Source organism: Rhinatrema bivittatum, chromosome 1 (assembly GCF_901001135.1).
Source record: "Rhinatrema bivittatum chromosome 1, aRhiBiv1.1, whole genome shotgun sequence".
Lineage (NCBI taxonomy): Eukaryota > Metazoa > Chordata > Amphibia > Gymnophiona > Rhinatrematidae > Rhinatrema > Rhinatrema bivittatum.
The window spans coordinates 542,488,079-542,501,757 of record NC_042615.1 but is presented as its reverse complement, the minus strand read 5'-3'; the positions used below and the strand labels follow the sequence as shown (position 1 = coordinate 542,501,757).

General features: G+C 45.9%; 1 protein-coding gene across 4 annotated transcripts in view; it reads right to left on the bottom strand.

Moving 5' to 3' along the window:
- The window catches only part of LOC115098599 (thioredoxin-like), a 64,161-nt gene extending 51,801 nt beyond the window's left edge, over positions 1-12,360 (bottom strand). For 2 of the 4 annotated variants that reach the window (XM_029615313.1, XM_029615330.1), the window contains exon 1: positions 12,185-12,340. In XM_029615313.1, the coding sequence (XP_029471173.1) occupies positions 12,185-12,208 (24 nt within the window). In that variant the 5' untranslated portion in view covers positions 12,209-12,340. Of the gene's footprint in view, positions 1-8,463; positions 8,578-12,184 lie in introns of all 4 variants that reach the window. The other 2 variants (XM_029615321.1, XM_029615304.1) reach the window with 2 other exon arrangements.
- Between the last annotated feature and the right edge of the window lie 1,319 nt (positions 12,361-13,679).

Sequence of the window (13,679 nt, the reverse complement as noted above, 5' to 3'; positions counted from 1 at the left end):
TTAATTTATTTAAATTAGGCCCAGCGGTAAAAAAAAAAGAGGCGCTAGGGACACTAGCGCATACCTAGCGCCTCTTTTTTGACAGAAGCGACGGCTGTCAGCGGGTTTGATAGCCGATGCTCAATTTTGCCGACATCGGTTCTTGAGCCCGCTGACAGCCACGGGTTCGGAAACCAGACACCGGCAAAATTGAGCGTCCAGTTTTCGACCCGCCAGCTGCGAGCCCATTTTAATTTTTTTTTTTTTAATTTTTTACTTTAAACTTTCGGGACCTCCGACTTAATATCGCTATGATATTAAGTCGGAGGGTGCACAGAAAAGCAGTAAAAACTCTGGCGCACTTTCCTGGTGTCCGGAGAAATTCCCAGTTATTTTGAGTGAGACTTTCCTCATTCAAAATCACGTCAAATCTTCACCGATGTGTACTGTGCTCTTCATACATCTCGCCGTGCAAGTAAGACTGGCCCCAAAACCCTAGACCATTACCAAACCTCACCTCGAGTTATTAGCTGGCCCTCCTATAGTGGTATAAATAGTTGACTACTATGTGTGCCACCCCAGAGGTTCTCTCTCTACTCCACTCCCCTCTCCCTGCCCAAAAAGGAATTTGTGATAAATATCCAGAATTTCATTTTGGACCTAATACACAGCTTAACAGCAGGGAAAAAGGTGTAGTTATTTCCAGCGTTAAAACTGCAATAACGTGCGTTACGCTATCGCACGATGTGATAATGCCCCAACTCCTCCCCTTTGAATACATTTTCAGAATTTGCATTCGCATCACGATAAATAACGCAGGCGTTATGGCCCTAACCCATTTTGATGAATGACCCCTGTTACCTAGCTAAATTCGAGTTAGCTAATAAGTTAGCCAGCTCAGTGCCCAAATATTCATTTGGCCAGCTAAATGCTTTTGAATATGGACTTTTTTTGATGCTTGAATAATAGGAGGTAAAAAAAATAAATCTGGTGCCAGTGCTGCTTTAAAAAGTTAGTTATTCAGGTATGCTAAGTTAGCCAGCCAAATGAATATCTGGGCACATACCCAGCTAAATTTGAGCCAGCTAATAAGTTAGGAGGCTCTAATTTAGCTGGATGTCTCTAAATATGCCAGTATTGCCATTTAGACTGATAACTTTTCAGTTATCCATCTAAACAGCTTTTGAATAGCGACCTCATTGTGACTGGAGAAAAGAAGCCAGGCTTCATATGCGTAGTTCCATGTACAGGAATTAGGAGAGCTTGGATATTGCAGTTCACTGTAGTATATCATTTAGATTTGTACCATAGCTTCTCACTGCTCCATTTGATAAAAGGCTTGTGGAATCAGGGATTTCAAAAATATTTTTATGTGAAACTCATTTATGTTGTTAGCTCCTTAATTTAATATGGTATTCAATAAAGAAGAGATAATAATCACACTCCGTACCAGCTAGTGAGCAGAAACTGGATACTGACCTTTTGTCTTACAGTTGTATCTATGCAAGGAAATACAGTAGTATGATGTAAAATGTATTTCCATCAAGTTGAGGGAAGCTTTTAATTGACATCACAACTGTCACGTGTGCTCGGGAGAAATTCAGGACTATATTAGAATGATGACAGGCCTATTTCCTTTAAAATCATGCTACTTAACATTAACAGGTAAGCAAACATACACATTTTTGTTTAACAGAATACTGTCCTCATATCAGGGCAGTACCTATTTGCTATCTAGACTGTGTCTGAATATGGATCTCAATGAGATGCTTCAAAGAAAGAATGATTTGGAACTTGAGGAACAAGATCTTCATTCAAAAATTGGAAGAAGGATCCAACAGAAGAAAATAGGATAAAGCATAAACATTGGCAAGTTAAATGTAAGACATTGATAAGACAGGCTAAGAGAGAATTTGAAAAGAAGTTGGCTGTAGAGGCAAAAACGCACAGTAAAAACTTTTTTAAATATATCCGAAGCAGAAAGCCTGTGAGGGAGTCAGTTGGACCGTTAGATGATCAAGGGGTTAAAGGGGCACTTAGAGAAGATAAGGCCATCGCGGAAAGATTAAATGATTTCTTTGCTTTGGTGTTTACTGAACAGGATGTTGGGGAGGTACCCGTAATGGAGAAGGTTTTCATGGGTAATGATTCAGATGGACTGAATCAAATCACGGTGAACCTAGAAGATGTGGTAGGCCTGATTGACAAACTGAAGAGTAGTAAATCACCTGGACCGGATGGGTATACACCCCAGAGTTCTGAAGGAACTAAAAAATGAAATTTCAGACCTATTAGTAAAATTTGAAACATCATTAAAATCATCCATTGTACCTGAAGACTGGAGGATAGCAAATGTAACCCCAATATTTAAAAAGGGCTCCAGGGGAGATCCGGGAAACTACAGACCGGTTAGCCTGACTTCAGTGCCAGGAAAAATAGTGGAAAGTGTTCTAAACATCAAAATCACAGAACATATAGAAAGACATGGTTTAATGGAACAAAGTCAGCATGGCTTTACCCAGGGCAAGTCTTGCCTCACAAATCTGCTTCACTTTTTTGAAGGAGTTAATAAACATGTGGATAAAGGTGAACCGGTAAATATAGTATTCTTGGATTTTCAGAAGGCGTTTGACAAAGTTCCTCATGAGAGGCTTCTAGGAAAAGTAAAAAGTCATGGGATAGGTGGCGATGTCCTTTCATGGATTGCAAACTGGCCAAAAAAGACAGGAAACAGAGAGTAGGATTAAATGGACAATTTTCTCAGTGGAAGGGAGTGGACAGTGGAGTGCCTCAGGGATCTGTATTGGGACCCTTACTTTTCAATATATTTATAAATGATCTGGAAAGAAATACGACGAGTGAGATAATCAAATTTGCAGATGACACAAAATTGTTCAGAGTAGTTAAATCACAAGCAGATTGTAATAAATTGCAGGAAGACCTTGTGAGACTGGAAAATTGGGCATCCAAATGGCAGATGAAATTTAATGTGGATAAGTGCAAGGTGATGCATATAGGGAAAAATAACCCATGCTATAATTACACAATGTTGGGTTCCATATTAGGTGCTACAACCCAAGAAAGAGATCTAGGTGTCATAGTGGATAACACATTGAAATCGTCGGTTCAGTGTGCTGCGGCAGTCAAAAAAGCAAACAGAATGTTGGGAATTATTAGAAAGGGAATGGTGAATAAAATGGAAAATGTCATAATGCCTCTGTATCGCTCCATGGTGAGACCGCACCTTGAATGCTGTGTACAATTCTGGTCGCCGCATCTCAAAAAAGATGTAATTGCGATGGAGAAGGTACAGAGAAGGGCTACCAAAATGATAAGGGGAATGGAACAGCTCCCCTATGAGGAAAGACTAAAGAGGTTAGGACTTTTCAGCTTGGAGAAGAGACGACTGAGGGGGGATATGATAGAGGTGTTTAAAATCATGAAAGGTCTAGAACGGGTAGATGTGAATCGGTTATTTACTCTTTCGGATAGTAGAAAGACTAGGGGGCACTCCATGAAGTTAGCATGGGGCACATTTAAAACTAATCGGAGAAAGTTCTTTTTTACTCAACGCACAATTAAACTCTGGAATTTGTTGCCAGAGGATGTGGTTAGTGCAGTTAGTATAGCTGTGTTTAAAAAAGGATTGGATAAGTTCTTGGAGGAGAAGTCCATTACCTGCTATTAAGTTCACTGAGGGGCGGATTTTCAGAGCCCTGCTCGCGTAAATCCGCCCAAAACCGGGCGGATTTACGCGAGCAGGGCCCTGCGCGCCGGTGAGCCTATTTTACATAGGCTCACCGGCGCGCGCAGAACCCCGGGACTCGCGTAAGTCCCGGGGTTTTCGGAGTGGGCGTGTCGGGAGGCGTGTCGGGGGCGGGGCCGGAGCGCGTGGCGTTGCGGGGGCGTGTCGGCAGCGTTTTGGGGGCGGGTACGGGGGCGTGGCTACGGCCCGGGGCGGTCCGGGGGCATGGCCGCGCCCTCCGTACCCGCCCCCAGGTCGCGGCCCGGCACGCAGGAGTCCCGCTCGCGCGCGGGGATTTACGCCTCCCTCTGGGAGGCGTAAATCCCCCGACAAAAGGTAGGATGGGGGTTTAGACAGGGCCGGGCGGGTGGGTTAGGTAGGGGAAGGGAGGGGAAGGTGAGGGGAGGGCAAAGGAAAGTTCCCTTCTAGGCCACTCCGATTTCGGAGCGGCCTAGGAGGGAACGGGGGTAGGCTGCGCGGCTCGGCGCGCGCAGACTATACGAAATCGATAGCCTTGCACGCGCCGATCCAGGATTTTAGCCGATACGCGGGACTACGCGTGTATCTACTAAAATCCAGCGTACTTTTGTTTGCGCCTGGAGCGCAAATAAAAGTAGGCTATTCGCGCGCCTTTGAAAATCCGCCCCTTAGAGAATAGCCACTGCCATTAGCAATGGTAACATGGAATAGACTTAGTTTTTGGGTACTTGCCAGGTTCTTATGGCCTGGATTGGCCACTGTTGGAAACAGGATGCTGGGCTTGATGGACCCTTGGTCTGACCCAGTATGGCATTTTCTTATGTTCTTATGACCTATGCAAACTACAAGCAGCATTTCTTTCAGCATAGGCAGGCACTGCACAACTAGTTATCCAGTTCCAATTCGGGGAGGAGCAGAGTTAGCCAGATAAATCTGCCAGCTAACTCAGATATCCAGATAATTTACCTAGCTACTCCTGGTCCTGCCACTGACCTACCTTAAAGTCAGCCAAATAAACATAACTAATAGGGATGTGAATCGTGTCCTCGATCGTCTTAACGATCGATTTCGGCTGGGAGGGGGAGGGAATCGTATTGTTGCCGTTTGGGGGGGTAAAATATCGTGAAAAATCGTTAAAAATCGTTAAAAAAATCGAAAAATCGAAAAACCGGCACATTAAAACCCCCTAAAACCCACCCCCGACCCTTTAAATTAAATCCCCCACCCTCCCGAACCCCCCCCCAAATAACTTAAATAACCTGCAGGTCCAGCGGCGGTCCGGAACGGCAGCGGTCCGGAACGGGCTCCTGCTCCTGCATCTTGTCGTCTTCGGCCGGCGCCATTTTCCAAAATGGCGCCGAAAAATGGCGGCGGCCATAGACGAAAAAGATTGGACAGCAGGAGGTCCTTCCGGACCCCCGCTGGACTTTTGGCAAGTCTCGTGGGGGTCAGGAGGCCCCCCACAAGCTGGCCAAAAGTTCCTGGAGGTCCAGCGGGGGTCAGGGAGCGATTTCCCGCCGCGAATCGTTTTCGTACGGAAAATGGCGCCGGCAGGAGATCGACTGCAGGAGGTCGTTCAGCGAGGCGCCGGAACCCTCGCTGAACGACCTCCTGCAGTCGATCTCCTGCCGGCGCCATTTTCCGTACGGAAAATGGCGCCGGCCATACGCGTATGGCCGGCGCCATTTTCCGTACGAAAACGATTCGCGGCGGGAAATCGCTCCCTGACCCCCGCTGGACCTCCAGGAACTTTTGGCCAGCTTGTGGGGGGCCTCCTGACCCCCACGAGACTTGCCAAAAGTCCAGCGGGGGTCCGGAAGGACCTCCTGCCGTCCAATCTTTTTCGTCTATGGCCGCCGCCATTTTTCGGCGCCATTTTGGAAAATGGCGCCGGCCGAAGACGACAAGATGCAGGAGCAGGAGCCCGTTCCGGACCGCTGCCGTTCCGGACCGCCGCTGGACCCGCAGGTTATTTAAGTTATTTGGGGGGGGGTTCGGGAGGGTGGGGGATTTAATTTAAAGGGTCGGGGGTGGGTTTTAGGGGGTTTTAGTGTGCCGGCTCACGATTCTAACGATTTATAACGATAAATCGTTAGAATCTGTATTGTATTGTGTTCCATAACGGTTTAAGACGATATTAAAATTATCGGACGATAATTTTAATCGTCCTAAAACGATTCACATCCCTAATAACTAACTTTAAGATAGCTGGGTATATTCAGCCGCTGAATATACTCTGCTAGTTAATCAGATAAGATTATCCGGCTAAGTAGCTGAGCTGCTCAGCGGCTGAATATTACCCCCAGTACATCCAAACTGTATGTCCTACCATATTATAAATTAGTTTTGTTGTTTAAGGAGACATATAAATAATGGAAAATAATATAATATTGACTTATTTCTTTACTTTTACTACAGTTTCTACAAGAAAGTCACACTTTATTGATCAAACTGAATCAATGTGTCTTGGGAAATATTCCAACCACAAAAGTAGCCTCACAAAGTTTGCAAACAAGACACTTCTTAGCAGTTTAAGTATGTAACTATCATCAAGAACAAGGGCTTCATAATCTTACTCTATGCTAGCATAGTGCAGGTTGTGAGAGACTCTGCTGTATATCCTGATTGATCAGGGAGACGAAGATACATTTTATATGAAATATAAAACCATTTCCCATTCTCAAACAGGAGACAGAATCACCTACAACAAAGACAGACAGGTAAAATGCTCATTATCTAGAACATTATCTACAGTGTACAAGAATACCACGGTCAGAGAGAAAAGACAGAGGTGACTGGGAATCTATGCCGCCATTACACTGATCTATAGATTTCCAGCCATTATATAGTGGATATATTTTAATGAGACAGTGTGGTGACTAAGGGCCTAATTCACTAAGACTTTCTCCTATTGTGTCTATGGAAAAAAGGTTTAGTGAATCAGGCCCTAAGTGTAAGTAAAAGTCTTTGACATCTTGCCCTTAATTTGTGGCATTATCACTCTGGAAACCTGCACATCTTGTTCCTGCAGACAGTTCCTTGGAAAAGTGACATCACAAGAATGACTGTACATCCGGAGAGAGATGTGACTAATGCATACATATTGTGATGAAGCTGACAATGTATTGCAGAATTCTCAACAGGGCTGGTCATGATTTTGCCAAGGTACAGGACTTCTGAGCCAAAGGTTTATGACTTCACACATGATGTAATTTTTTTCTTCATTTGTCAAACATACAGGTCGATACAGTAAAGTGTGCTCCATCGGAGCGCACTGTCAGCCTGCTCTGGACACGTGTTTTCCCTTACCCCTTAGTAAGGGGAGGAAAACATGCGGCCCACCCGCGGCACCTAATAGCGCCCTCAACATGCAAATGCATGTTGATGACCCTATTAGGTATGCGTGCGCGATTCAGTAAGTAAAATGTGCAGCCAAGCCGCACATTTTACTCTAAGAAATTAGCGCCGACCCAAAGGTCGGCGCTAATTTCTTCCGGCGCCAGGAAAGTGCACAGAAAAGCAGTAAAAACTGCTTTTCTGTGCACCCTCCAACTTAATATCATGGCGATATTAAGTCGGAGGTCCCCAAAAGTAAAAAAAAAAAATTTGAATTCGGCCCGCGGCTGTCGGGCCGAAAACCGGACGCTCAATTTTGCCGGCGTCCGGTTTCCGAGCCCGTGGCTGTCAGCGGGCTCGAGAACCGACGCCGGCAAAATTGAGCGTCGGCTGTCAAACCCGCTGACAGCCGCTGCTCCAGGCCAAAAGGAGGCGCTAGGGACGCGCTAGTGTCCCTAGCGCCTCCTTTTCCCCGTTTTTCCCGCGTCACCTCATTTAAATACTGAATCGCCCGCACCGGCGAGGGGCTGGTGCGCGCGCAGGGAGAGCGGGCGTTCGTCCGCTCTCCCGCGGTCTTACAGTATCGACCTGTTTATGAATAACTTTCAGCCATAAATTTTCTTACCTTCCCATTTTGGGTAAATGGAGCCTTTTGTTATTCAGTATCTCTCATACCTCCCCCCCCCCCCCCCCCTCCCTTAGTTCTTCTGTCCCATGGATCATTTCATCATATAATTCTCTCCCAACATATGCTCCTCCAGGCATCTCTTCCCTGGGCCTGTCTCCTCCTTGTCCTCTTTTCTGTCTACTGTCTTTTGCCCAGACCTCCTCTTTCTCCTGATCCTCCCATCTAACTCACATTTCATATAATTCTTATTAGAGTTTCCATGACTGTGAAACGAGAATTGCACTACAATTAATCAGAAGTCATAACACTTAATGCCCACATTTGCACTGGATTTCCATGCGAGGGCACCAACTGTTACACTCCTTGAGATACGCACATTTTCTGCATGCCAAACTCCTTCCTGCACTGGGAGTAAGTTTTGCCTGCAGAAAAAGCACACAGAAATGCAGGCTAAAAGATATGTTCCATTGAATGCCCCCCTTCTGCATCGGCCCCAGTGTGTGCCAGCAAGATCAGATAATTCAGTCACATTTTGCTGCCTATCAGAAATTCATCATCTCTCTATCTTTCTGCTCAGAAATACGGGCCACCATTCATTTTCTGAAGTCAAGAATCCATTTTGCTGCTCGCACAGTAGTGAAACATCGAGTTTCTCCCTACACTGCACCCCCCAGGGCATCATTGTGTAAAATACTTTGAAATCCTCAGCTCAGTGTGTTGCAAGGGTCAAAAAAGCAAACGGTGTTAGGAATTGTTAAGAAAGGAATGGAGAATAAAACATAGAATGTCATAATACCTCTGTATTGCTCCATTGTGCAATTGGACCCTGAGTACTGTGTGCAATTCTGGTCATTGCATCTCAAAAACTTTATTATGGATGTTTCTCTGTGAGCTGCTGAGAACTTTGGATCTAGTGGGTTAAAAATATTTAAAATAAATAAAGATACAGCAGAGCTAGAAAAGGCACGGAGAAGAGCAACCAAAACGATAAAAGGTGATGGGATGGCTTTCCAATGAGGCAAGGCTGAAGACCTTAGTAACAAGGGTACAGTGATGAATTTAGGTTTTTGGTGCCCCTCGACACACTGATGCCACAGCCTCCTTCCTAGGAAGGCTAGTATGGTGACAGTCCAGCCCTTGTACTGCAACCTCCACTGCTGCTGAGGCAGGTGGATGGGCAGATATCACCAAGAACAGGCCAATCACTGATCAAACCACAAAGCAATGAAGAACAGCAAAAGCAACAGCCAGCAGAAAAGAGGTTGACTGCTCCACTCTCCTTCTGCCAGTTTGGGGGGGTGGGAGAGGAAACAGCAAATCCCAGGTAACCGGATAAGTAAGGACTTAGCAGGCTAAGTGGCAGCCACTAAATATCCAGCTGCAAAAAGCAGTCGCCACTTAGCTGGATAACTAGCGTCGAATATTGGCCTCTTAATGAGTAGATAGCTAGATAACTGGTGGGCAAGATATACGCGGATTGGGAAGGAACTACTTATTGAGTTAAATTAAGCTGATAAGAACCAAAATTCTGACTTATCCAGTTAAATTAAATGGATAAGTTAGACCTGCTCTACAGCAGGTTTAAACTTAACCTGATAAGGCTTATCCAGCTAAGTGGCACTTTCTACAAGCAAATTCAGTCAGATAAGACTTATCCGGTTAACTTACTAAACCCTTCAGCCCTAAGCTTTTATTGATCATTGGGAGGACAGTTTTCAAAGCTTTTTATGCAGACATATGTAAAAAGCAGGTCTGAAAATTGCCCTTCCCACCCAGCAAGTAAAAGTGTCCATGCTGTCAGTGTGGATACTTTTATCTGCAGTAAAAAAAAAAAAAAAAGAGGCAGGGTTAGGTTAGAAGAGTGAAAGTAAGCATTGAGATTGCATTTTTATATCTGCATGGGAACTTTCACATGCATACTTTGTACTTGTGGCAGTACTGCTGCAGAGTATGGGAATACAGTTGGCCTGGGATTTTCAAAGCGAAATTTTACAGGGAGTTTCCCTCTGAAAAATTGCTTGCAGGGCCACAGGTACAAATTAATTTGAAACTGTGTGCCTGCATGTTCACATGTCATATTTTTCTTAATAAAATGATCTATTTCTCTCACTTTTCCCCCTGCCTCCTTCCTTGCTGGTAATCTTTTCTACACCACCCCCCTACCTGCCTAGAACAGCTGAGGCTTTCCAGCACTGCACTGCTCAGTGAAATTGACCTGTGCAGTGCCTGTACCTTTGGTCTCGCAAGCCTGAGACTAGAAAACCAATTTGAAAGTATATTGCACAGCTCAAATTCACTGACAGCAATGAAGTGATGGAAGGCATCTACTGTTCCTGGGCCACAAGACACTAAAGCAATGGAGAAAGGCAGGAGGAGACTGGCTAGCTGAGGGGGATGAGCTTGGAGAAGTACAGGACAAAGAAGTGTGATGACTCCAATAACTTTCATTCCTGTTGGCTGCCCAAAGTCTGGGCCAACTCTAAAACTGTGTGGGGGATGAGAATTCTTTGCAAAGTTTTTTGTTGCTCTGAATTCCCCAGGAGAACAGTTAGCAACAATTTTACAAACCTAAAGAGTGTGGCAATTACAAATGCTACGTTCTAACTGGGTACGTCTGCTTACATGACCTTCGAACTCAGACCATTATCCTGTTAGTAAGAGGTGAAACTGTGAATAAAAGCCCCATTATGTTTTTATGAACTTCAGTTTGCCCTTAGACATACTGAAACTATGTAACTGCATTCCTTGCTAAGGTTCTTTTGAAAACAAAATGTCTGTTGGACTTTCAATTATTTTTCATATAATTCTGTCTTCAGAAGACTATTACCAGCATTGAGCAAACTAATTCCCCAGAAAAAAAAACACTACAGCAGACTAAATGGGGATAATCAGTTTCTATCTCACACACAAGGAAATCTGCAGATGCTCAGCTTGGTGCAGCAGCCAGTTGCATCCCTGCCTCCCCTCTCTCTAAACAGTTCCCACAGGATTCCCATGCTGTCATACTACATCTACTTGCACTGAGCCATTCATTTAGCCTTTTTACAAAGTTATTTTGCTAAGTAGCCATAAAAACTGACAGAACAGCAAGCATTTAAACATTTGTAAATGACTGAATTGGAATGTTTAACAAAAATGGCCCACCATGTTCATCAATCTACAGCTATGTTCCTCAATGCCATCTTCACTGAATCTCATCTACTCTTTCAATATGTCTTCTATTTTCTCTGCAAAAACTTTTTCATCTTTTTTAAGACATCCTCTTAGTTTTGATGCTCTTTTTTCTCTTGGTCTTGCCATATTTTCTGCAATCAACCGTCACCTATTTTCTCCTTCATCTTGGTTCTCATTTGCTACTTTAAAACAATTTTCAAAATCACGTATGCATGTGCTTATCTCAAAGCTGTCCTGCTTAAATATGGTTTAACGCTCATGAAATCACTCCACAACACACATTTTTAGCCGTATTTAGAGGAGGCCACCAATAGGATAGGCAATTTTTGGTCGGTTACCAAGAGTAGACCCTGTGGAAGTGCAATCAAACCGTATATGTTCCAAAATCTCAGGGCAAATATGGTTTCTGAAAAGTGAAAGTGACCGTCACGAAAGGAACAAATTCTACGGAGGAAACAGCAGATGGGCCACAAAGGAGTAAGAAAGGGCTACACATCCCCAGACATTTCACAACCTGAAGCCTGAAATGCTACAGCTAAGGGCGCACGCAGACCAACCTGCACTGGCGCGCCAGGCGTAAGCCGGGACAGCGCGTTCTAAAGTCCATTGATGGATCCGCGGTCACTCAGCTGCGCAAGAGGAGGAGCGCCGCTATTGGCTACTCCCTCATTGAAGACGCCCCGACACACCAGAACGCCTATTGGCCGGAAGCTCCCCCAAATTAGCCGACCCCCCACTGTTTCCCCATTGGCTACAGAACAGTTCTAAGTGGCTCAGCCCCCCCCCCCCGACCCCCCATTGGTCTCTCCTGTCTCCCGGCAACGCGCTGTTTGTAGTTGAAGGGAAGCGAGTTCTCAGCAGTTTGCGGGTCCGCGTCCTGGCAGCCTTTGTACGTCCAATGAGGAACCGAAGCGCGCCGCGCGCGCCCGATGCAACCCCACTACCCCTGCCAGACAGCGTCCCATGCGACCGGGGCAAGCAACTCCATCCATTTAAAATGTTTAAGAAAGAGTTCATAAGAGTTGCTTGGAGTTCCTTTTTTGTTTTTGTTTTGTTTGTTTTTTGCTGCTTTTTTTTTTTTTTTGCCAATCAGCGAAGCAGCCGGAGGAGCTCGTCAAGTCGGGGCAGGTCCACGTCTGACAGCATCTTCACCTGGGACAAGCCGTGTTAACTGCAACCATCGCCCAGGCTCGGCCAGGAGAGGCGCCCCCATCCCCACCCTGCCCGGCCTCGACGCACCCCCCCCCCCCCCCCGATATAATCGGAGCACCCCCACCTTACAGTCTACAGCCTCCGATGCTGGCGGAGGGAGCACCTGGCGGGGACGGTGCCGCGAGGCTCACCTCGGTGCGAATCTGCCTGACCATGTCTGCTGGAGGCTGGGAGGGCGCTGCGCCCCTCGGCTGGCGGTGGCTGGGTGGGAGCGTGAGAGGGAGCTGCAGCGGGCGCCGCCGGCATGCACTGGGCACGAGACGAAAAGAGGGCGGACGGAGGAGCGCGGAGCCCCGAGCCGCCGAGCGAGCAGCTCAGCCGCGCCCCGATTGGTCCCGGCGCCCGAACGAGGCGGAGCCAAGCGGCAGAGCCGCACCCGGTGCCCGCGGCAGTGCTGCACCCAAGTCGCTGGCGTGTTCCTTTCCTTACTGTCTGTCTTTTCTTTTCTTTTAATTTCCTCCTGCATTAGTTTCGCAACAGGTAAAAGTTCCAGAATCTGAGTCTGAGAGAGTGCGGAGCTGCTGAAAAGGGGAGCGATTTTTAAGCGGGACATTTTCAGCAAAGGATATCATGCCGTCACCATCACCACACCCGCGATGTAACTGGTAACAAGGGAGACAGAAGGAGAAGGATAGATCTAACAAATCTGCTTCACTTTTTTTTTTGAAGGGGTTAATAATCATGTGGATAAAGGTGAGCCGGTAGATGTGGAGTATTTGGATTTTCAGAAAGCATTTGACAAAGTCCCTCATGAGAGGCTTCTAAGAAAACTAAAAAGTCATGGGATAGGAGACGATGTCCTTTTTATGGATTACAAACTGGTTAAAAGACAGGAAACAGAGAGTAGGCTTAAATGGTCAATTTTCTCAGTGGAAAAGGGTAGACAGTGAAGTGCCTCAGGGATCTGTACTTGGACCTGTGCTTTTTTAATCTGGAAAGGAATATGATGAATGAGGTTATCAAATTTGCGGATGATACAAAATTATTCAGAGTAGTTAAATCACAAGCAGATTGTGATACATTACAGAAGGACCTTGGAAAATTGGGCATCCAAATGGCAGATGAAATTTAATGTGGACAAGTTCAAGGTGTTGCTTATAGGGAAAAATAACCCTTGCTGTAGTTACATTATGTTAGGTGCTACCACCCAGGAAAAAGATTTAGACATCATAGTGGATAATACTTTAAAATCGTCTGCTCAGTGTGCTGCAGCAGTCAAAATAGCAAACAGAATGTTAGGTGAGGTCAGATGGGGGCAGGAGAGGAGGGAACACAAAAATTCTCTTCCCTCTCATATACATACTTACCCTTCTACCCTCTCCTCAGTCCCCCTTCCCCCCTTCCTTCCCTTTCACTCATCTGTTACTCACCTTCCCCTTCCCTCTCAGTCACTCAACCCCTTTCTCTCACTTTTACTTCCCTTCTCTCCCAGTCACTCATCCCTCCCCTTTCTCACCCCTTCCCTCTCAGTCACAACCTTCCATATGACTCATCTGTCTTCCAGTGGTCCTAGTCTTTTTCCTGTTGGCCAGGTGTGGGAAGTCCATCAGCAGGTTATCATTTGGGCCACTGCTAGATATCTAGTGCCTAGCTCTCTCTTTCATACACACCTGCATGCACATGCTC